General features: G+C 33.0%; 1 protein-coding gene across 2 annotated transcripts in view; it reads left to right on the top strand.

Moving 5' to 3' along the window:
* Positions 1-25,175, top strand: part of Phf3 (PHD finger protein 3) — an 85,499-nt gene that overhangs the window by 7,947 nt on the left and 52,377 nt on the right. Inside the window, exon 2 of one of the 2 annotated variants that reach the window (XM_026396812.2) lies at positions 4,173-4,441. The exons of the other annotated variant lie outside the window; for it this stretch is intronic. Coding sequence (XP_026252597.2) covers positions 4,198-4,441 — 244 coding nt within the window. The 5' untranslated portion in view covers positions 4,173-4,197. The remainder of the gene's footprint in view (positions 1-4,172; positions 4,442-25,175) is intronic. 2 annotated transcript variants of the gene reach the window in all.

Raw genomic sequence — 25,175 nt, 5'->3', positions numbered from 1 at the left:
TTTATAATACCAAAAGTAAGGAAGTGTTTAAGTAAAATTTCAGTGTAAGAAAAGGAACTTGTTTATATTTAGCAATCTGTATAATTAACAAGGATACTAATGGGGTATTAATTTTTCTCAATTAGATCTGATTATCTTTGTCTATCCACATTAGATACCTGAAAATTAGTGTTTTTTAAAAAGATTTTTAAATTTTGGAATAATTTTAGATTTATAGGAAAATTGCAAAGAAGTCATGAAGTTCTGGTATACCCTTAATTCAGTTTCTCTGATTATTATCATCTGACATTAATACTATTGCCTTTATCAGAACTAAAAGATTACTAAAAGTACATTAATTTTAACTAAATGACATACTTTTTTCTAATTTTACGAGTTTATTTATTGTACTTTTCCTGTTCCATGATATAATCTACATGGCATTGAACATACTAGTGTGTCCATTGTGAGTTAATATTTCTATAGTTAGTTAACATTTGTTTTTCTATGTAGCATGTCTATAGTTAGTTAACATTTGTTTTTCTATGTAGCCTAAGAGCTTTCATTTTTGGTACTAAGCAAGAACTTTTGTTTTTGATATCTGAGATGTTTCTTAAAATGACTTGATGTTAATTTCTGATAAATGTTACTTTTATGATGGTCTTGTTGGATGGCTGCATTCAGTCATTTTTGGCATTTTTCCTCTGGAATTGCTTGCGGAACCAGTTGGAACTACATAAGAAAAACTAGTCTTACTAATTTGAACAGTTTTCCTCAAAATGTATTCCACAAAATACTGGTCTTATGACATATTCTATGGAAATTGTCTTTTTTGGACCCATAAGTTTGGGAGGCTTTATGCTCTATTCTGTTTTAGAAGATTCCCATACTCTTTGGCCTACCAAGGTGTTTCATACAAAGGTAGCTGCTTTTTTCTTTCCCCTTTTGCACTGGGGATTGAGTCCAGGGGTACTTTACCACTTTGCTACACCCCCAGTCCTTTTTTATTTTTTTATTTTTTTGAGGTAGGGTCTTGTTAAGTTGCAGAGACTTGCCTTGAACTTGATGTTCTCCTGCCTCTTCCTTATGCAGGGTAGATTCTTAATAAACATTTGATGAAAAATAAAAGGTATTGTTAAAGAAATGTGACTTTGTTTTACTTGCTCTGACTCCACTTTGGACCATATAAACCATTTTCCTTGATAATGTCTGTTATTTAAGTCCTGGGAAACTTAATGTGCCATACTAGTTTTGACTAAAAAAGTATACTGGACAGCTGGATTTGTGCATTTTTTAAAATAGTGTGCTTTATTCTATTTTATTATTATTTTTGTATCAGGGATTGAACCTAGGGGTGCTTAATCACTGAGTCACATCTCCACCTCTTTTTATTTATTGAGACAAGGTCTTACCTCACTGAGTTGCTTTGAGGTTGACTTTTAACTTGGTGATCCTCCTGCCTCAACCTCTGGAGTTGCTAAGATTACAGGTGTACACCACTGGGTCTGGCTGTTTGTTTTTTAAAATTGGTCTTTAAAGACTAAATTTTATCTGCTGTTGAAATTAAAAATATGGCATAAACTCTGTAAGCACTTTCAGTAAAGGAGTTTGAGGATTTTTTTTGCAAATAGCAGTATATTATGGGAGGGAAAGTTGTAAAGATTTAGAATGGGCTGGTCTTCCATATGGCTTTGTGATCTTGAACTGCATGACTACAACTTCTGAATGTTCTGAATGTCCCACTTGAAAGTACTGTGTGTTTGGTGCCACAGAAAGATATCAGGTGAAATTTATAGAATTTATTAGCCTTGTGTCACTATGAGAATGGGTGTATTTTCAGTAGAGTCAGAGTACCATTTTTAGAAGAAAAATGAACAGTTTGTTTCTAGAACTAAAATTGTCTTTTTTTCTTTTTGATTCATCTGAGAAAAGAAGATTATTAATTGGGATGCAGCCCTCTGAAGATGAAGTAATTTTGATTTGTAGTGTAAAGTTTAGATTCGAGCACATTCAGATAAATTCATTGGTAATTCTCTAATCTGCTTAAATTTGCAAACAGTAAACCTTTTTAGTAAATTATTGTTGATTGTTTGGTTTATTATACTAGAATTTCTTTGGAACTCAAAAATGTATTATCAGAATATTGGTGATGTATTATTGAGGCTTTCTTACGTACTGAGATCATATAGCTGTAGGGATTTCTTTCTTAAACTTTTTATTCGTTTTTATCAGCATTGCTAACTACAATTTTCTGTTAATTTGGAGAATAACCAGTGAATAAGTAAAATAGGTAACATTTTCTTTCAGAGCTTTATTGCTATTTCTGTGTAAACAAATAGCAGAATTTTAGTAGAGAATACTAAAACTTATTTTGAAGGGGATTAACTCTTTTAAGACCAAGGGAGGCGATGGGGTCGTAGCTCACTGGTTGAGCATGTGCCTAGCATGTGTGAGGCTCTGGTTTCTAACATCAGCACCACATAAAAAATAAATAAATAAAAGGCGTTGTGTCCATCTACAACTAAAAACATATTTAAAGAAAAAAAAAAGACCAAGGGAATTTTCTTAGCTTTTTTCTTTTTTAATTTGAGGTGCAATAAATTATGCCCATTAAAAATGAACCAATTTCTGAAACCATTACTAAAAATCAAGATTCAGGCATTTCTATCATCCTTCAAAGTACCATAATTTCTCTAGAGCCTGTCTTTTCCTTTGTTTGTGGCCCCAGGCAACCACTGATTTGTTGAAAATGGTGGAAAATTGTTTTAAAAGACTTAATGAGGGTTGGAGGGTGTGGCTCAGTGGTAAAGTGCTTGCCTAGCATGTGTGAGGCATTGGGGTTCCATTCTCAGCACTGCATGTAAGTAAACAAATAAAATAAAGGTCCATTGACAACTAAAAACATATGTAAAAAAAAAAAAAAAAGACTTTAATGAATCAAATCTTTCCAGTGCCTTAGTGTGAAGGGGTAATGGTTACCACCAGGCTGGAGCTATGAAGACTGAAATCTGGGTTTGAACCTTGGCTATGTTTTCTGACTTTGGGGAAAATTTTAAAATTTTTAAGTTCATTTTATTTGTAACACAGGGATAATAATGGATCCAATTTATTATGGGGGATTAAATTATATAATGTAGGTAAAATGTTTAATAAAGTATGTTGTATACCAGTAAATGATAATGTGAACCTCTTCCCTCATTTTATAGGGGGAAGAATTGAAGGCCAGTTTGAGAAAATTTTGGTAGATTTGGAGCTAATTTAAAACCTTGAAATATGGAGCACAGTGCATTCTGGTTAATCAATAGGATTTTCTGACTAAACAGTTTTTTTTTTATTGACTCCTCCTACCCCCCAAATATATATTGGTTTGGTTTTATCTAAAACCAGTATCAAAAATAATTCATCTTGTGATAATTGAGGCCCCTTTAGATATTGAGATGACTTTTGCTGAATATCTGATTCATAGGAACAGTTCAAATAGGAGACAACTTGGTAATTTGTATAGATTACACATAAAATAAATTTTAAATTCATGATATGATTGTTTTCCTGTTATTCTCATTTTTTACAAAAAGGGGACCTCAGGGGGAAAAATGTGTTTATGTGCACATCTTCGTGTGCTTGTGTAGTTTTTTAAGTTGTGATTTGTTTGGTTTAGTTGATATTTCTATTTTCCTTTTTGCCTTCACAACAAAACTTTTTGTCTATATGTTACTTTTCTTTAGATAATTTAAATGCCTTGTAAATAAAGCGAGGATCCTTTACAGTTTTACTAGGTATGGAACAGTAATTTAAATGACTTGATTTTAGTTTATATACTTGGACTTATTGTAAAAGTGTTTGATTCTTAATTTATGGAAACATTATGGTTAAAAACATATGGTTTAAGCCATGTAATTCTTTTAAATGTGTCAAATTATTGAACTGTATACATATTTTTTTTCCTAAAAGTAATGAATTGAGTAAACATTTAGGATTTCTGGTAAAATAATATTCTACATGCATGATAAAGAAAGATTATTTAGTAAAGATTCATTCCACATTTCCAAATGTATATTCTAAAAACAGGATTTTTTTTGAAACAAAAATTCAGAAGTGTGTTCTTAGATTCAAAACTATTAAAATAATTTGGTATTAGGTGATTTTCAATTGATAGCTTTATTTCTTATGGTATTTTTTTTGTCTTTCTATAGGGCTGAAAGACACACAGAAGTCTTCATGGATATAGTTGATACATTTAATCATTTAATTCCTACTGAACACTTAGATGATGCCCTATTTCTAGGATCCAACCTGGAGAATGAAGTCTGTGAGGATTTTAGTACAAGTCAAAATGTCTTAGAGGACTCGCTGAAGAACATGCTCAGCGATAAGGATCCTATGCTAGGATCTGCAAGTAACCAGTTCTGTTTGCCTGTTTTGGATAGCAATGATCCCAATTTCCAGATGCCTTGTTCAACAGGTAATTCTTACTTTTTTTTTTTTTTCTTTTTTTAGTCTGCAATTTAAAATAAGAATTTTCAGCAGCATTTTTTTTTGGTTGTTTTTTTTTTTGTTTTTTGATGGTGAGGTAGTGAATTTAGGGTTCTTTCCTTTGAATATAGAGCTTCTTTTCCAGGCATCAGAATTAGAATTTAAACTAAATTTTCTTCCAAGGAGTGTGGAGTTATCTTTAAGGATATTGTAGATACAGTTTGAATGACCATGTAATTTGTCATCCAGATTGGGATATTATGAGAATCATAGGATGTGCTGTTAATTATTATGTCATCAAAACAGCTGTGAATTAGGAGTCTTACTAGCAAATAGGGATTGCCTGGCAGATTGGGACACGTTGTTACCCTAGGCCTGCTGGAGTCAAGGGAGGGGGAGGCTAAATTGACCCTTCCTAATGTTCCTCCCAGCCCTTCAAATTTAATAATTCTTTGCTCCAGTTTCAGATTCTTTAGTATTTCGAATGTGTCTCAAAACCAGGAATAAACCTTTAGACCTGTGCTCTCCTGTATAGTAACAACTAGCCACATATTACTGTTGATTTCCTGAAACGCATCCAGTACTAATTGAGATGTACTATAAAATGCATGAGATTTTGAAGTCTGTGTGAAAAAAAGATTATATAAAATGTTATAAAAATAAAAATGAGCATTTTTAAATGTTCATCATGTGTTAAAGTGATATTTTTGGTTAAAAAATTATTAAAATAAATGTTGTGTGATTTCTTTTTCCTTTTTTTTTTTTTTTTTTTTGAGAATGCTTTTGCTATGTTGCCTAGGATGGTTTCAAACTCCTGGTGTCAAGCCTCCTGTCTCAATAAGCTAAGTAGAAGAACCGTCCTGCCTGGCTTATTTTATGTTTTGTTTTTGAAAGAAGTGGCTACTTGAAAATTTAAAATCACATTATGTGGCTTGCATTATGTTTATATTGGACAGCACTGCTCTAGGATCTACAGTTGAACTAGCCAAGAGCGAGATTAATTAAATTTCTTTAAAACTAAACTATATTTAATAAGAAGTCACTTTGGCATTATGTTAATATGTAGAAAAATAAGTAGTTTTTCTTTTATACAGCAAAGGAAATATTACCCTAAACTTTGAGGGAGCTAGTTCTCTGTAAGCTAAAATTAGATAAAGGTTTAAAGCCTCACATGGAAAGGTAAGACTTTCCTTCATCATTTCCTGAAGTAGTGCACAGGTTTATGTGATCTTGGTTTGTGTCGCATGACTCTAGACCTCTCCTCAAGTATAGTTTTCCAGTATATTTTTCATTTTATTTTAATATTTTCTGCCAAATATTTAAAATTTTATATAGCATTACTTAACTTTGGAATGGGTGATCTGCTGTTAACCCATAAATTTGTCACATTACTCTGCCTGAAGACCTCAACTCTGGATGCTGTGAATCTTGTCATTTGAACCATTCCTTAATACTGAGGTTTTGAATTGTTGCTAATGCTGTATCTCTGAATTATTTTCATTGTGCTGTGTTACCACATAGGTTTACATTGTTCTTGTTGTATTTTAAATGTGTTAAAGCTTTAAAAATTGTTTTATGTATGCATTGTTCAAGTTTTGGTGCCTGTCTCAGTATAGTATTTCTAATTATCTTTATTGTTAATAAGAACTTTGACAGTGTTTGGTTGTATGCACACTGTTTCTCAATTTAGTCCAAGTTCAGGAAGAACATTTATTTAATATTTGTTTACTTGTTGGAATTATAATTATCTTCAAAGGATGTTGTATTGGGTCTGAAATTGACTCATGTATTATCTTTTTAGACATTTTTAGTTAGAAAATTCTATTCTTTAGTAATATCAGTAATCCTACTTGCTATCCCCTTTAAAAAAATTGGTTCCTGTTGATATGAAGATTTTTTTTCATGTGAATTGTTTTCATTTCTTTCTTTTAGAAGTTTTCTTTAGTGAAGTATTTAATTTTTTTGAGGTTTGATTTATTTATACTTGTTCATGATTCTTTTATCTTTTGAACTTCAACTTGAATAGAGTTACTTTCTTAATCTTCCTACCTTAAAATTTGTTTGCTACAATTGTTTATTTTAGATTCTGTAGCAGAACTGTTGCAATCATATACCTGTAGTATGTATGTTTTTAAGATGTGTCAGGGAGTATATGGGGAAAAAATAATGATAAAGCTCTTCTGTCCAGGATTGTTTAAATTTCATTGTGCCATCTGTCAGGGGATTTATCTTATATACTTCAAAGTTCTTTTTGCATTTTGGGATATTTGGGTCAGTAAAGGCCCAAACATTTTATAACAAGAGCAAAATGGAAAGTATTTTTTAAAATAAAACTTTTGACGTTTTGTTTTGGAGTAATATTAGATTTACTAGTGCATTTCAAAGAAGAAATCTTATTGTAACTGTTAATGAAAGCACTATGTGGCCAATAACTTTTCAGCTGTTTGTAAGTTATTTCAGCCTTTGTTATAAAAATGACATTTCTTAGCTAGATGTTTTTACCCTGACACTATAGGTTATTACTTTGTTTTGATGAAATTATCCTATTTGTATTCTCAGGAGAGTGACAGCTATAGATTGTGGTTACTTTGTAACTTTGTTTTCTTAGTGTTATAAAATTTGCAAACAAAATAGTTTCCATATCTTGTTCTGTTAGGCTGAACCAGGTTGTTTTCTGTATTTAGTAAAGACCAATTTTTCATTGACATAGTTGAGTGGTTTGCGTTATATTTCAGTTGTTTCCAGAAATCATATAGTAGTTTTAAAAAATAACAACAATAGGGAATAGGGAATATTACATTTAGCAATTGTTTGGGATGCTACTTGCTTGATTTTTTTTTTTTTTTTTTTTTGAGAGCAACCAATGGATTTCTGATCTTTTTTTGAATGCTTTTGACTCTGTAAAGTATTAGTTTACCTGCAATATTTGCATATGGCTTTTAGATGTGCTGCCCACTAATACATTCATCCATCCATCTATCTATCTATCTATCTATCTATCTATCTATCTATCTATCCATCTATCCATCTATCCATCCCACTGAGTGAGGAAAGCCAGGAAATACTAGATACTCAATCTTGATCATTAAATCACTTATTATACTTATAAAAAATCTTTTTAGTTTTAAATTAAAAACAATATTTTTTTTTTAAGAGAGAGAGAAAAATTTTAGTTTTTGGTGGACGCAACATCTTTATTTTATTTTTATGTGGTGCTGAGGATTGCACCCAGCGCCCTGCGCATGCCAGGTGAGCGCGTTATCGCTTGAGCCACCTCCCCAGCCCTTAAAAACAATATTTTCCAAGTAATAAGTTTTAAGATACTGAATGTGTTTTATATATACCACTTAAGGACTGTATTCAAAATTATTGAAATGCTGTTTACTGGCATTATCAGTGTCATGAAGAAATGTTAATTTTATAAACGAATGCATTCCCCTTTTACATTGCCAGTGATGACCCATTCATTGGAAAAAAAAATCTTGTTTTTATGATTTGTTTCTTTATGTAATGCATTGAAGAGAAATGTTTGATGTTTCTGTTTTATTTGTTTTTACTGTGTTGATCAACATTACCTAAAGACCAGGAAGACAGACACATTGTAGATACATGCGTGGGTATTCAGAGTAGTCTTTTATTCATATAGCACTTGTAGTTACTATACTCCTTCCGTTAAACTAAGATGATGTTTCCAGGCTTCATCATGCCTTGCAAAATCATAATTCGCTAAATTAAATTATTTAAAAAATCCTTCCTATAACATGGCTTTTAGAGATGAGGCAAATTTAAAAAATTATTTGGCTCCTATAGATAATACTTCATATTTGCTGTGAGTTGGTTCATATTGTGTGCTTCTGTGGTTTTTCAACTGTAAAGTGTCTAACATGCACTTGTTAATTGTTTTCTTATCATGAATACCACTGATACTATATGATAATCAAGCACTGTTGTTTAAAAAAAGAATTTTGTCTTATACTGCTTTCCTTTTGAGCAAAGTACATCTTAACTAAGTTTACAAATTTCTCATCCATGTTATGATTTAGTCATGTTTTGGCACATGTTTTTTTTTTTTTTAAATTGGCACATAATAATTGTACATATTTATGGGGGTACAGTGTTATAATTTGATACATTAATCAGGGAAATTAACATTTCCTCAGACACATCATTTTTTTCCTTTGTGTTGGGATGCTTCAAATTCCTTCTAATTTTTTAAAAATACATAATAAATTTATTGTGAACTATAGTCACCCTACTGTGCTATAGAATATTAGAACTTATTCCTCTTTCTTAACTGTATTTTGATATCTGCTATCCTATCTCCCTCCAAATTCCCTTCCCGCTACCTTTCCTAACCTCAAGTGACCACTATCCTGCTCTGTACTTCTGTGAAATCAACTTTTGTAGCTTCTACATGAATGAGAATCTGTAGTATTTGTGTTTTGTAACTTTTAATCATATCGATATAATTCATCATTAGAAACAGAATTCATCTGTTTAGAATTGGAAAAAGATTATGTTGCACTTGTCCTGGAAAAATGATTTGTGATCCATTGTGTCACTGAGATTAGTTTGAAAAGTATTTACAGGTTTTATGGCTTCATGATTTTTTTGGACAACATTTTTTTTTTTTTTTTTTTTATACCAAGGATTGAACCCAGGGGCCCTTAATCATTGAGCCACATCCACAGCCCTTTTTTATTTTAAGACAGGATCTTGCTAAGTTGCTTAGGACCTCACTAATCTGCTAGTGAAGTTGGCTTTAAATAGTAATCCTCCTGCCTCAGTCTCCTGGACCACTAGGATTATAGGCATGTGCCATCATGCCTGGCTGCACAACAGTTTTCTATTAGAAAATACATTGAACTAGGTAAGCATAGTGGTACTGTGGTCCATTAAAATCCAGTTTTGAGATATTTATTATTGTAGTCTTTATTTGTACTTTTTCTAGGGGTAGGAGGGAGTTATTTGTCCAAATTATACCAATGTACATGCAAATTAATTCTCTACTTGCACTGGAATCTTCACTATTTTTGTTTATTCTGAGTACTAGTATTTTATTTGCTAATTTTAAAAAACAACTGTATTTTAGTGACCCTCTTAGACCATTTTTCATACTTTTTTTTTTTTTTTGGTACCAAGGATTGAACCTCGGAGCACTTAACTACTGAGCCACATCCCCAGCCCTTTTTGTTTTTATTTAAAGATAGGGTAATGCTAAGTTGCTTAGGGTCTCACTAAGTTGCTGAGGCTGGCTTTGAACTCCTGATCCTCTTGCCTCAGCCTCCCAAACTGCTAGGATTACAGGCGTGACCCACCATGTTTGGTTCATGATTCATCAACTTTTGAGAATCACTTTTAAGCAGGAGAAATACAAATCTAATTCAAAGTAATCATGCAATTATGATGAAAAAAATTGATCAAAATACATTGTGTTGGGCATGGTGGGTCATGCCTATAATCCCAGTGACTCAGGAGGCTTAGGCAAGAGGATCACGTGTTCAAATCAAGCCTCAGCAATATAGTGAGGCCCTAAGCAACTTAGCAAGACCCTGTCTCTTTATTTAAAGTATAAAAAGAAGGCTGAGGATGTGGCTTAGTGGTTAGGTGCCCTTGCATTCAGTCCCCCATATCAAAAAGGAAAAAAAACCCCACTGTACTAAAGATATATTGGGTTGTGGTTCAGTAGTAGATTGCTTTCCTGGCGGGTGTGAGGCACTGGGTTTGAGACTCAGCTCCACATTAAAATAAATAAATAAAATAAATAAAGATACTTAAAACACATACACACCAGAGGAATGAGAAGTTGTGCTCCATTTGGGTACAGTGTGTCAAAATGCATTTTACTGCATGTACAACTAATTAGAAAAACAACAACAAAACCCCATTGAGTAACTCCTCATAGAATTAGAGGTGTTACTTTAACATCTGCAAGTGGAGAGAGAGAATGTTAGAATCTGGTGGAAAGAGAAGAAAATAATAGTTGCCATAGGTGTTTGAAAGTTTGTCATATTGATAAGGGATTTGACTTTTTTTTTCATGTATTTTATTTTTTAGTTGTAATTGGACACAATTCCTGTATTTTATTTATTTATTTTTGTGTGGTGCTGAGGATCGAACCCAGGGCTCTGCACATGCTAGGCGAGGGCTCTACTGCTGAGCCACAACCCCAGCCCAGGGATTTGACTTCTTTATGTACAAATGGAAAAGAACTAGATAAAGTTGGTAGTAGAGGGAAGCAGAGTTTGAGTGGTTAAAAGGAAGAACTTGAGAATTCCCTGAATGGATTACTAAAAGGGAACCTACAGATATGGGATTTATACTTTTGCTGGCTATGATCCCTTAATTGGGATGTTTCACTGGTGATTTAGGCATCAGATAGTTGTTTCTATTAGATGCCCCTTTGCTTGAACCTAAAATATCAAATTTTTATTTGTTTTTAGCAATACTAATAATTGAACCCAGAGCCTTGCACATAAGAGTCACTGAAACTGTTATTAATTGAAAATTAGTCTGTGTTTATTTTGATTCTAAATGATTTTGTAGGCTTGATGTATTTCATTGTTTATGTGAAATATAACTTAGAAACACAGTGATAACTTTTTATTTACATAAACAGCTTCAATTGCTATTTAGTTTGTTTCTGCTGTTTTCTTATACTTTGTGTTATACTGTTATTCATTTCAGACATTTCTAATAGTATATGCCTGTTCTCCTCAAATAGGTGTTTTTCTTTTTTCTTTTTTCTTTTTTTAAAGAGAGTGAGAGAGGAGAGAGAGAGAGAGAGAGAGAGAGAGAGAGAGAGAGAGAATTTTTAATATTTATTTTCTAGTTCTCGGCGGACACAACATTTTTGTTGGTATGTGGTGCTGAGGATCGAACCCGGGCCGCACGCATGCCAGGCAAGCGCGCTACCGCCTGAGCCATATCCCCAGCCAAATAGGTGTTTTTCATTAGTCATTTTTTAAAAAATATTTTTAGATGTTGTTGAACTTTTATTTTATTCATTTTATTTATATGCAGCACTGAAAATCGAACCCAGTGCCTTACGCTAGGCAAGCGCTCTACCACTGAACCACAACCCCAGCATCATTGGTCATTTCTACAAGTCATCTTTAATACCAAAAATAAAAATTGCGCTCATAGATAAAATACAGATATTAAAGTATCATTTTCTAAATTCAGAAAATCCCCAGAGAGGGAATTTTTGGACCAAGACCAGAGTTTTCTAATTCACGTCTTCATTTTGTATATTATTTAGTTTTTCTGTTTCACTTCTACTTGGTTCCATTTACTTTTGCTTTCCTTAGCTTAACATACTATAACATCAAGCATATTTTAATTTTACTTTGCATTGACTGAATATCAAATTTTCTGGCTTTATAATTTAAAATATGAAATAAAATTAACTTTCTATCACTGTGTCTTTCTATCACTGTATTTTATTGTTGTCATGTACTACTAATTTTATTTTATTGTTATTCTCAAAGGCCATTGCTTTTTTCACTTAAAACAAAAAAACAAACCTTAAACCAAAAAACAAATCTTGGTCGAAGATAAGTACAAATTTGTTCCTTGAGTAGCTGACTACACATTTTTTTTTTTTTAACAACATTTCTGTGATATTATAACAGGGTTCTTTTCCCAAAGTCTTGAGTGTACTATTGGTTCTGTTGAGTTGTTTTCCCTATCCTCCCAAGCTCTTTGTCATTGTTCTGCTCTTCTCTTTTTCTTTTATATATATATATATATAAAGTTTCAGTTGGACACAATACCTTTATTTTATGTATTTATTTTTATGTAATGCTGAAGATTGAAGATTGAACCCAGCACATTGTATATATGCTAGGTGAACACTTCCCTGCTGAGCCACGACCCCATTCCTGTTCTGTCTCTTCTTTGTCATTGTATTATTGTCATTTTCTTTGCCTGTTGGATATCTCTTATCCTGGAGCTTTTCTGCTCTCCTTTTTTCTATACATTTTCTTTGCTTAATATATCCTTAATAACCTTGTAATACCATTATACTTGATTAATGATTTGCTTTTTTAAAAAAATATTTTTAGTTGTAGATGAACACAATACCTTTATTTTGCTTATTTATTTTTATGTGGTACTGAGGATCGAACCCAGGGCTTCACACATACTAGGCAAGCTCTCTTCCACTGAGCTGCACCTCCAGCCCAATGATTTTCTTTTATATAGAAGTTGAATATTTAAGAATTTAAAACATTGTTTTTTGGCCTGCTGACATCTGGTGTTACTAATGGGTTGCCTTATATTTATATGAGTATTTGTTGTACTGTTAGGTAGCCTTCCTTCCACGCCATCTTTAGGATTTTCTCTTTTTGATATTATGAAATGTAGATGCATCCTGATTTAGTCTTTTTTTATTTTTCTGGGTACTTCAGGAGCCTTTTCAGTTTGGAAGAGTAATCCTTTGAACTTTGAGGAATTTTTTTGTGTTTTTTCTGCAGATTACTAGTAGACAGATGTTGTCCCATGTTTCTTACCTATTTCTTTGTTTTTTTTTTTTTGCTTTGTGTATTTTGAGAGATTCATTGCCATAGTTTCCATGTTTTTGAATATTTAATTATGAAAATTATTTTTCTAAGAACTCTGTTCTTTTTATTCATGCCATTTTAAAATAGCAATCTATTTACATAGGGACATGTAACAATCTCTTTATAGTTTGAATTAATTTTTCCATTTGTTTATTTTGTTCTTTCCCATAGTATTGTAGGTTTTCCCCAAATGTCTGATTCTTATTGATTGTTTGTAGATGTCTAAAATGAATCCTATTTCATATTTCTCAGTGGGAAATTTAGTCCAATTTTACTAAGAGATAAGTGGACTTTATCTAGATATCCTGCAGTTTTTTTGTGGAACCTCTGAATATCAGAATGAGAAGTATCTTATTTAGATAGTAATTCTCCTACTGAGTCTAGTTCATTCAATTTCAGTTTAGGGTTAGGAAAAGATTTTCTTGCTTGGAATCAGTGCTTAGTTATGGGCCTTGCTAGATAATGAATTTGGAAGAGAGGCATTTGATCTTTTAGGATTTAGGCCTTCAGGTATTTTTTTTTTTCCAGTTAATTCTTTATTTCTGGTCCAGCTCAATACTTATGCCCTCCCTATCATTCCATTGCTAGAGACTAAAAATTTATTGGACACAGTTGTCCTTTTCATACCTTTAACTACCTTTGATTCTGAACTGATTCTTTTTCATGCTATTCCATTAGACTTTTCTATTCAGTTTCTTTTCATCTGTAGAGATGTGTTGAAATCTTATCTGATTTTGGTTGTCATTTTTTTAACCTTTTATTTGTTTTCATTGAATGGAATTTAGTGGGGAAGAAGTGGTAAAAGACGTATAAAGTTTGCAACATTGAATGAGTGACCTAATTAATCTGTAATAAATGTAAAATTATTAATATTTGGTAATAAATAGAAAATTATTAATATCTGGTAATTCTTAAGGATTTTGGAACCCTGTACATTATTATCTTGTCTTTGTCAGTGTTGAATTTTAAGCTGTTATTTATTTTTTCCAGGGTTACGTTGCATTAGTTTCCTTGCTTTCAAGATCCTTTCCTCCTATTAGTTATATCTTATTTGTTAGTTTTGTGTTGGTAATACAGCTATTAAACTTTTCAGAGTTTGTAAGTGTATTAGGGTTCTCCAGATAGAACATCCAGTTTGTGGGGTGCATGTGTGTGTATTTACAGTAAAAGTGATATTGATTTATTTTATTTTATTTTTTTTAAAGGAATGAGTTATGTAATTACAGAGGCTGGCAAGCCCCAAATCTGTAGGGTAGGCGGGCAGGCTGGAGATTTATTTTTATTTTATTTATTTTTATGTGCTGCTGAGGATTGAACCTAGTGCCTCACACATCCTAGGCAAGCGCTCTACCATTGAGTCACAATTGCAGTGCCTGGCATGCTGGAGATTTAGGGAAGAGTTGCATGCAGCTTGATTCAAATACAGTCCGCTGGTAAAATTCTAACTCAGGGTGTCTCTTAAACCCTTCAGCTGATTGTATGAGAGTGTAATTTGTTTTACTCAAAGTCTAATTGTTTAAATGTAAACCAATTAAAAAAAACAAACACCTTTACAGCCACCTTTAGTGTTTGAATAAATATCTGGATACCGTAGCATTGCTAAGCTTATATAAGATTAACTATCACAAAAAGACACCAAAATCTTTGAACATGTTATGTTGTTATTTGAATGGCTAGTTTACATTTGTTTACTAGCTATATTCTCAGAATTTTTGGGAAAATTATTTTAAGGTGAATCTGTAGGCAGGCAGCTTATAAAGAAAGCCTCCACGTCTTTTCTCACAAAGGATTATATTTAAAGTAAATTTCTAAATTAATAGTTAATATGTGTGGGCATTAATGTATGTACTAAGTACAATTCAAAAGTTCTTTGCCTCCATTTTCTCATTAAATATTCAGAGAACTTCAGATCTGTAGATAAATCCCATTTTATAGCCTTGAGGATTTCCAGAATGATTAATTTTCTAAGTTCACTAATAAGTCACAATAGTCAGATTTGAACAGTAAAATTTTCTGCCACTAAGTACATGAGTACTATTAAATTAGGGCTCTAAACTGGCTCCCAAATTTATTTAGCTTTGAAGTTTTAACAAAATAAGGATCAGTTTTTTTTTTTTTTTATTAAACTCTGTTTTTAGAAGAACAAAAAAGAATAGTTCTCTGTTTTCCTTTCTAAAGAATGTTTGTGTCTGTAGAAGAGATTTATTAGTATGCTTATAATTAGTAAAACCCAAGAGGTTTAGAGAAGTAATCATTGGCCAGAGATTGAGTCAATCATGAATACTAAAAAGGTGGTCTAAGGGTATGCTTTTAATAAAAGTGCCAGCAGGTTGAAGTATACAGTGTATCTGAAACCTTTTTTCAGGTAAAGTCATTGTTTCAGGATGGAATTCAGTTTAGGTACAAGAAAAAAATCTGCCCTCTCCCCTCATTTTGTAATTGAAAACATTAACTTTGAAGTATTTTTGTTAAAAATGAGTTGTTTTTTATTTATTCATTTTGTGTCAAGTAGAGTGCCAGGCAGCAGTTACATAATGTTGAGTAAAACCTTGTCTCCCTTATCATGGATCTTTAAAGTTTATATAGAAATAATTTTTTTCTGATTTTTTTAAAAGGGTGTTTAATGAGATTAGTTATGCATAACATACACTTGTGGGGAGAGGTAGTTTGCCATGGGCCGTGAGTTTTTGAACTTACTTTCTGGGTATGTTAATAATGCAGTGTCCTGACCACCTTTTTCCTGAGTTGTGACTGTAGTAAGCAGCCTTGGGGGATGAGGTAATAAGGTTTGCTTTCTCACCCTGACCTCTTATGTCAAAGAGTAGGCTTGCTTACTCTTCACTGCAAAAGCAATAAATTTCTTGTCCTGTTCCTTTCTTATATTTCAGTCCACTGTGTATGTAGATATTTATTAAGGTACATCTGTGTGTTGTCTCTAGGAAACTGTAGGAGGCAAGGGAAACTGACACAACATAATCTTGCTGTTTTCTGTGCTATGAATGACAGAGTTCTTTGTCTCTGTACCAGTAGTCTTGTGTATTTTGTCAGCATCTATGAATAAGGAACAGGCTGGTTTGTCAGTTTGTGAGTAAAATCCAAGACCTTTTACAGTTCTTGACATTATTGTGTTTAATGTCACAACTAATTTATGGGGATTTACTAAATAGTTTAATTAAGATCAAACATTAATTTAAATTAAATGATTTACTGCTATAAAGGCAGGGTTTACTTCTAAATAGGTTGTTCATTTGGGCACTAGAATAGTAAACATTTAGAACATTTTGACTGAAAAAAGTATAAAAGGAATAAGTGAAAACCAGTAGTGGGACCAGACGTTCTGATAATGAATAGAACACATGTTGCAGGTGGGCCTCAACTTTGGCTGTCAAATTTCTAGCAATCATTTCTGGAGGAGAAAAACATTTCGAGGAGAAAAATATCATGTCCTAAATGTGAAAACAAACCTAGTGACCAGGGGAAGGAAAATTATTTTTATATTACAACTAGAATGAAAATTCATACATAGTTTTATCATGATGTGTGATATATTAAAAGAAAATCCTTAGTGACTTTTCAGTGCACAAGGGCTTTAAAAAATGTCCCTCAATAGGTATCCTCTTAAAAGCAGTATTATACAGACTAATATAATGGTCTGACCCAGTTGAAACAAACAACCTGCCTTGGATATAATTTGCCACCAGATTTTTAAAATATATTGATATGAAGATAAATTACATAATACTGAGAACTGTAGTGTAATTATCTCTTTTTCTTTTTCCAGCAAAGTTCATGGGTATAAGTGTTTTTAATCAATGGGGCCAGTGTGAGATTCTATAAATTTTAAAAGCTCTGTTAGAAGCATGTGTTTGTCCTTTGTTCCTGGTAAAGTTAATGTTCTGTAACCAAAATTTGAGATTAGGGTGTAACCATTTTATTGGCTGGATTGCACAACTCCAATAGGTACCTATCTCAGACTATCGTGTGTGAATGGTGTTCTCTTGTGTTGAGAGAGCAGCCTGAGATAGTTTAAGGGAATGAACCAAGGTAGTTTTATTTAAAATTTTTAAAAATAATTATTTGGTTGTAGTTTGATAGTTTTAATAGCTTTAAATTTTCTTTGGGAGAATGACACACCTGAAGAAATAATATTCTAAGATTATTAGTTTGAACAACTAAAACTAGATTTCTATCTGCTTGTTAGGACTACTACCACCTGGTAATTATTTGTTCCAATTGCCAGGTAAGAGGAAAAAGACAAAATTTCTGTGTTTTGAGTCAGAAAGGCAAAGTATTTTTTTTCCCCAGATCTATCTGATCTATCTGATCATTAGGTAACTGCTATTGCAGTTTAGAAAATATTCTTTTTATGTTTGCAAATATAAAATTTATAAAATATGGCACTATATTTTAAAGGGAATATAAGTCATATACTAAAGACATCTTAAATTGTATTAAAAGTAATTATAAAGAATGTGATGAAGTGAGTCAATTCTGAAAAGTATGAATTTGAATTTACTTTTCTTCTTAGAGAAGGTTGGAAATGGTTAAATTTCTCTACTTTCAAATGTATTTTTAACCCATGACTCTTTTAATTTATAATAATAGAATGAGTTTGGTTTCTGGGTTCTGGTTTTAGGCAGAAATAAGAAAGAGAATTTTTTTGACACCTCGTCATGGGACATTTTGAAAATATATGATGTGCTTGTCAGGTGGCCATATTCTATTTTATTTTCTATATTAGTTCATTTTCACTTTCTCCCTTTTCCTTCCTTTCTAGCTGAATTCCTGTTGGGCCCTTCCTCTCAAATTAATTTACCATATCTATAATCAGAATTTGTTTTTATAACTTCTCTGTGATCTCAGCTTGAAATCTGAATAAGTAAGTTCATCACATTAGTACATACTAAACACCATTTATAAGTCTTTACCATTTCCAGGACTATTTGTACTCTTAAAAGAGGATGTGTTCTAATTAAATAATTTTGCAATTAATTATTTGATGTTTATACATTTAACATAGCTTAAAAAGTTTAATGGTACTGTTTGGATAAGCTAGTCTTTTGTGCAGAACAGCCAGTATTTAGTGATTTTTGAAACTTTGAAGACTAGGATTCTTAATTTGGTAATTGGTTAATGTAGTACCAACATGATCAAATATGTCTCTTTTTTATAGTCTTAGCACACTCTTGCATATTAGATTTACAGAACTTACTTACTAAACACAAGATGGCTTACAAACAACTCTGCAGTCCTTAAAGTAGTGGATTAGTCTACTTTGTAATTTAAAAATAATTTTGGAGTTGCTGGGTACCATGGCACCTACCTATAATCCTAGCCAATTTTGGAGGCTGAGGTAGAATGATTGCTTGAGCCCAGGATTTAGAGGCTATCCTGAGCAACATGGAAAGACCCTGTTTCAAAGAAAAATCTGTTTAAAAGAATATTAAGGACCTGTAGGCACTTTTTTTTTTTTTTTTGGTACTGGGTGTTGAACTGAAGGGTGCTTAACCACTGGGCTACATCTCCAGCCCCTTTTCAGTTTTTATTCTAAGACAGGGTCTCACTAAGTCATTTAGGGCCTCACTAAATTGCTGAGGCTGGCTTTGAACTTGTGATCCTCCTGGCTTAGCTTCCCGAGCTGCTGGGATTACACTATGCCGTGCTCCAACTCATGTATTCTTGACCTTGTATTTTTTTCTGCTTTTCCTTTGTGTAATTAATACCATAGTTATTCTTACCTTTTTAAAATTTTCTGTCAAGAAGAAAAGTCAGCAATAAAATCTCTACCCCACCTCCCCTTTTTTTGTTGTCTTTGGGGATGTTGACCAGAAAGGAATTCTGAGAACAGAATTCTTTTTATGAGTTATCCAAGACTATTTGACTGACTTGTAGTGGCCCTGGAGGGAGATGATTTGTTTTAGGTACTTGTTCCTGGTTTACCTTCTCTGTCTTAGAGATGAATATACCTGCCAGCCAGAGGACTGACTTTTATAATTTCTTGGTGTTGTGTAAGAGCCCTGTTTTTAGAGAAGAAGAGAAACCTGGTTGGTTACCTGGATTTCCCTAAATCATAAACCTCAGCTTCCTTCCATTTCTCGTTTCTTCAGCCTCTCAGATAACTCCAGAAACACTTTATGGATTCCAGAACAGTGTTCTTTCCTTAGGTTCTCTGTGATCTTGACTTAGAATTTATTATTCGGGTTTAGTTAGAATTAGTCTCAGCTGAGAGTGATAGGAAACTCCAGATAACAGTAATATAAAGAAAGCAATTTTGTCATGTAATGGTTCAGGGTGAGAGCTGGTCTGGAGTCCCACAGTGCCAGGTCTACTTTGCATTGCTGTATGTGATCACTATTTCTAGGTATACCTCATTTTCAGATGTCTTCTCTAGCTACCCACTGTGGATCCCAGTCAGTAAAGAATAAGAAAGGGAAGGTAATATCCTTTCATTTAAGATCATATCCTGAAATGCATGCATAATTTTTACTTAATATCCCTTGGATCAACTTAGATAGTAGTCACATCTAGGAGTAAAGTACATTGCAAAGGGTAGTCTTTATTATGGGTGATCATGTACCCAGTTTAAAAATAAAAAAGAATTCTAGTAAATGAGAAGGAATGACTAAATAGATATTGAGCAACAGTTTGAAGTTTCAAGCACATCTTCTGTGGTTAACTTGTATGGGGAGGCTAAGATCAGTACCTCTTTGGAGCTTAGAGGTCATCCTAGGATTTTTGGAAACTTTTTTCAGAGCTGATCCTGTCTCGTTTGTCAAAGATTTTTCTAGGCTGCTTATTCATCCCCACCCCCCCACCCCCAAGACTTAGTTCATAAAATCCAGATCTCTTGTTCATAGAGGATGATCATTTGTTCATATCAAAAAATTTATAGGGAGATTTAATTCTTGTGGTATTTCATCCTGAAGGATATAGGTATAAAGGTTGCTCTTTGTGTATCTGAAGATTTATTTCATTAAAATAGCATTATTTAAACTTGACTATATATTTATAAGTAAGACATTTTGAAGTACACACCAATATTTTTATGTGCATTTTATGTACGTGTCCTGCTATACCATTAATGTGTTTTTTATGTAATACATATAATAGATATTTTGAAATGATGAGTTATAGATAACATTTATACTTACAGAGTTATTAATTAAAATTAGTGATCGTATAAGAACATTTTTGGAAAGCCAATGAATACATGTTTAATTATTCTTGAAAATTTTACCTGAAATAATAATTTTTATTTTCATTTTTACTTTCTGGCACCAGTATTAAACCCAGGGGCTCTTTACTACTGAGTCACATCTCTTGTCTTTTTTATTTTTTAATTTTGAAACAGGGGTCTTAGTCAGTATTACTAAGTTGCTTAGGTCCTCACTAAGTTGCTGAGACTGACTTTTAACTTGTGATCCTCCCAAACTGCTGAAATAATCTTTTATGTGTACAGTCCTAAATTGAGTTTACTTTGAAATCGGATTTGAACCACTATCATAGCTAAAAAAGGTAACTCAATAATGATAACATTTATTCAAATGGAAGAAATTCACTGTAGTCTGCAGTTAATAAGTTCTAATCCTAGGAGTTATTTTTTTGTATATCAAGTTCATGAAGGCTTTTATTTGGGTTAATTGGAATATTTCTGTCATCTTTCAGTGTGTTTCTTGTTCTTTTCAACTAATGGAAAATTTTTACATAATTTTTTTTTTTTTTACCATCTGAGCTCAAAACTCTCCCTCTCTCTATGTGTATACACACACACACACACACACACACACACACACACACATGCACCCACACATATATTTGTAGTTTGACACATTACCTTTTATTTATTTTTATGTGCTGAGGATCAGACACAGAGCCTCATGAGCTCTACTGCTGAGCTACAACCCCAGCCCCCAAACTCAACCTTTTTATTTGAAAAATTTTTAATGTTCAGTAAGAATTTTTTTCATAAGTACTACATTTCATTTCTAGCTAAACTCACATAATGATGGAAACGTACCTCAACATTGATTTTCTTAGCCCATGTTCTTAATTAATTAATTAATTAATTAATTAATTTTATTTTAAGAGAAGCAATTACTTTTTTACTCCTTACTAAAATGTTATCTTGGGCTGCGGTGGTAGCTTAGTGGTAGAGTGCTTGTCTAGTGCATGCAAGGCACTGGCTTCAATCTTCAGCACCACATTTAAAAAAAAAGTATAAAATGTCATCTCATTGAAGGGACAGACTAAGGTTATTTATTTCTAATATGACATTTCACAGCTGTTTATGACAGAAAAGGCCAGAATGTTTATAATACTTGTTTTAGTTTTAAACATTTGTAAAATAAAAATGTGTAACTCATCGTTAAATACAACACCTCTTTTAAGACCCTTGCTGTGAATTAGTGGAGAAACTTGATGTTATATAAATATTTTAATAGTCATTTCCCATTTCACTGAAGTTATTATGAACAGTCTACTATTTATAACTTTTTTTTTTAACATAAAAGAAATGGTATTGCTGGCCATGGTGGTGCATGCCTATAATCCCAGTGGCTCAGGAGGCTGAGGCAGGAGGATTGTGAGTTCAAAGTCAGCCTCAGCAAAAGCAAGGCACTAAGCAACTCAGTGAAATTGTGTCTCTAAATAAAATAGAAAATAGGGCTGGGAATGTGGCTCTGTGGTTGAGTAACCCTGAGTTCAATCCTCAGTTCAAAAAAAAAAAAGAGATGGTATTAATGACATTCTGTAACAGTGCAAAATATAGACAAATTCATTAATGTTGTCAGTTTCTCCAACTTATGGAATTCTTATTGTCTCAGAATCTCTTTTCAGCTAAATTGTGTCATGAATCTACCAAAGATACTAGTATGAGTCTGATTAAATATTGGTAAGGTTTAATTTTTTTAATATTTTTTAAGTTGTTGATAGACCTTTATTTGTTTATTTATTTATATGTGGTGCTGAGAATCGAACCCAGTACGTCACACATGCCAGGCAAGTGCGCTACTGCTGAGCCACAGCCCTAGCCTTTTATTTATTTATTTTTTTAATATTTATTTTTCAGTTCTTGGCGGACACAACATCTTTTGTTTGTATGTGGTGCTGAGGATTGAACCCGGGCTGCACGCATGCCAGGCGAGCACGCTACCGCTTGAGCCACATCCCAGCCCTTAGTTTATTTTTTGATACCAGGCATGGAACTCAGGGGCACTCAACCAATGAGCCACATCCCCAACCTTATTTTTGTATTTTATTTAGAGACAGAGATTCAAATTAGCGCCTCATTTTTTGCTGAGGCTGGCTTTGAACTATCCATCCTCTTGCCTCAGCCTCTTGAGTTGCTAGGATGGGTTTTAAGTAATAGTTTATATACATAATATTTTATTCCAGGCCACAGATTATTTATGTATCCCCTCTAGTTTATACATGCCCCCTTTGGAAACTATCTGCTTAGTGTAAACTTAAAAGTCTGATGAAAGCTGGTGTATATAGGTGTCCATTGAAATGGTATTTTATTTTGAGACAGAATCAGTCTCTCTCTCTCTCTCTCTCTCTCTCTCTCTCTCTCTCTCTCACTCTCTCTCTCTCTCACTCTCTCACTCACTCACTCATGGTACCAGGGATTGAATCCAGTGGCATTCCACCACTGAGCCACATCCTCAAGCCCTGCTTTCTATTTTATTTAGAGACAAGGCCTCACTCAGTTGCTTAGCGCCTCATTTTTGCTGAGGTTGGCTTTGAACTCACTATCCTCCTGTCTCAGCCGCCTGAGCCTCTGGGGTTACAGGTGTGCCTGGCCAGACAGAATCTTTTTAATGTACACTATTTTTCATATTTTTTTCCCTAAAGTGTTTTGCTGAATACCTGACAAACTTTGAAAGTCAGGAAACTTCTGAGAAAATACAAGTGTTTGTATCTCTTTCTGGGTATTAACATTATCCTTGACTTCATCCTCGTTTTTTCCTAATTTTTTTTTTTTTGCTTTCTTTAACTTTTCTCAAAGTTTCTTTTTCCATTTTAAAATATTACTTTGTATTGTATATCCTTTTTAAAAAAAATTTTTTTTTTTTGCGGTACTGGGGATAGAATGCAGGGCCTTACACATAATAGGCAAGTGTTCTGCTATTGAGCTATATATATACCCATCACTTTTTGAAATTTTTATTTTGAGACACAGTCTTGGGTTTTTTGCCCAGGTTGGCCTTGACCTTGTGATTCTTCTGCCTCAGCCTCCTGAGTAGTTGGGATTGCAGGCGTGTACTATCTTGCCCAGCTTTATATCCCCTTTTTGAAAAATTTTTATTTTTTAGTTGTTGATTAACATAATATCTTTATTTATTTATTTTTTTGTGGTGCTGAGGATTGAACCCAGTGCCTCACATATGCTAGACAAGCGCTATTCCACTGAGCCACAACCCCAGCCAGCCCCTATATTTTTTTAACATTTATTTTTTAGTTATAGTTGGACACAATATCTTTATTTTATTTATTTATTTTTATGTGGTGCTGAGGATCGAACCCAGGGCCTTGCACATGCTTAGTCAAAGGTGGCAAATGACTTTTGGTTCTTTCCCTTTGTCATAGGAGTTGTACTTGTACATTTTTAGGAACATATTATGTTATACTTCTTTTTTGTTTCTGATGCTCTAATTGTCCTTTTTCATACTTCAGTCATTCCACACACATGTTGTCATTGATCTGTATGCCTAATACTGCTTTTAAATGAATTGTGTAAAGTTTGTTGTTGCATTATAAGCACAGTGCTGCTGCTTTTTTTTTTTAAGGTACCAGGGATTGAACTCAGGGGTACTCAATCACTGATCACATCCCTAGCCCAATTTTGTATTTTTGTTAGAGATAGATCTCATTGAGTTGCATAGCACCTCACTTTTGCTGAGGCTGGCTTTGAACTCATGATCCTCCTGTCTCCTGAGCCACTAGGATTACAGGCATGTGCCACTGCTCCCAGTGGCACAGTGCTTCTTAAAGTACTTGTTGATTGTTCTCATTCTGAGATTTCTGTATACTTATTTGTTTGTTTATTTAGGTACCAGAGAGTGAACTCAGGGTGCTTAACCACTGAGCCACATCCCCAACCCTTTTAATATTTTTTATTTAGAGACAGGGTCTCACCAAATTGCTTAGAGCCTTGCTAACTTGCTGGGACTGGCTTTGAACTTGCAGTCTTCCTGCCTCAGCCTCCTGAGTTGCTGGAATTAAGGCACATGCCACCATATCTGGCTGGCTCTGAGAGTTTTATTTTATTTTTTGTCTCAGAATCATATTTTTCCTCTGTTTTGTTTATAATCAGTAAGTTTTAGTATGGAAAGTTTCCTCATAGCATATTCTCAAAAGTACTTCAAACGTGAAGAGATCAGGTTGGAAATGTAGATAGCACTTACTTGAAAAGTTTTGAAAGCTGAGAAATTTTTCCTTAAAGATTAATGTTAAAAATAAACTTAATATATACAAGCACCAGGAAAATAATCAAATGACCTTCGTTAATGGAGCAACTTTAGTAAAGATGATTTATTCAAGGATATTGCACATGAATTTTCAATAAATAGTAATTTCAGAACTATGGTTGCTCTTCTTTGTTTTCAAGAATCATATAGTGAACATTATTTGGCTTTTAACTGTTAAATGTAGTTGTTTTAGGAAATAAGTTATATCATTCTTTATTAGTGACATCATAGGTACTATTTTAGTAGGCTTTTGGTCCCTGCACTAATTGGGCCTGAGTCAGTATACTTAAAAAGAAATCATCTTGAATGATATATTTATCTTCTTTTTTATAATAATGACTTAGGATCTCAAATATCTATTCTCTTATTCATATGATTGAAAGGCCAGGAAACAGATCATTAGAAAATGAAGTAAAAGTAAGGGAGTGCAGTTTGAATAATGGTGTGTATGTGTGTATGTATATAAAACACATGAGTAGAAATAAATCTTTATTAAAGTAGGTTTTTCTCTGAGGGCTTCTTTTTACTTTCTATTGTTCTTAAGGAAAGACTCTAGATTTAGAATCTTACCTGAAATGGAACTAGATTAGGAATTACCAAAATATTCATGAGGCCAGAAAGACTTTCTATTAAGGGAAGAGGAAGTAATTTACTGACTTCTAAACATTTATTATGGAACAGAACAAGATAC

The sequence above is a fragment of the Urocitellus parryii genome, chromosome 8 (assembly GCF_045843805.1).
Source record: "Urocitellus parryii isolate mUroPar1 chromosome 8, mUroPar1.hap1, whole genome shotgun sequence".
Lineage (NCBI taxonomy): Eukaryota > Metazoa > Chordata > Mammalia > Rodentia > Sciuridae > Urocitellus > Urocitellus parryii.
Note: the sequence above shows the minus strand (reverse complement) of the source record. Positions and strands in the feature narration are given on the sequence as shown.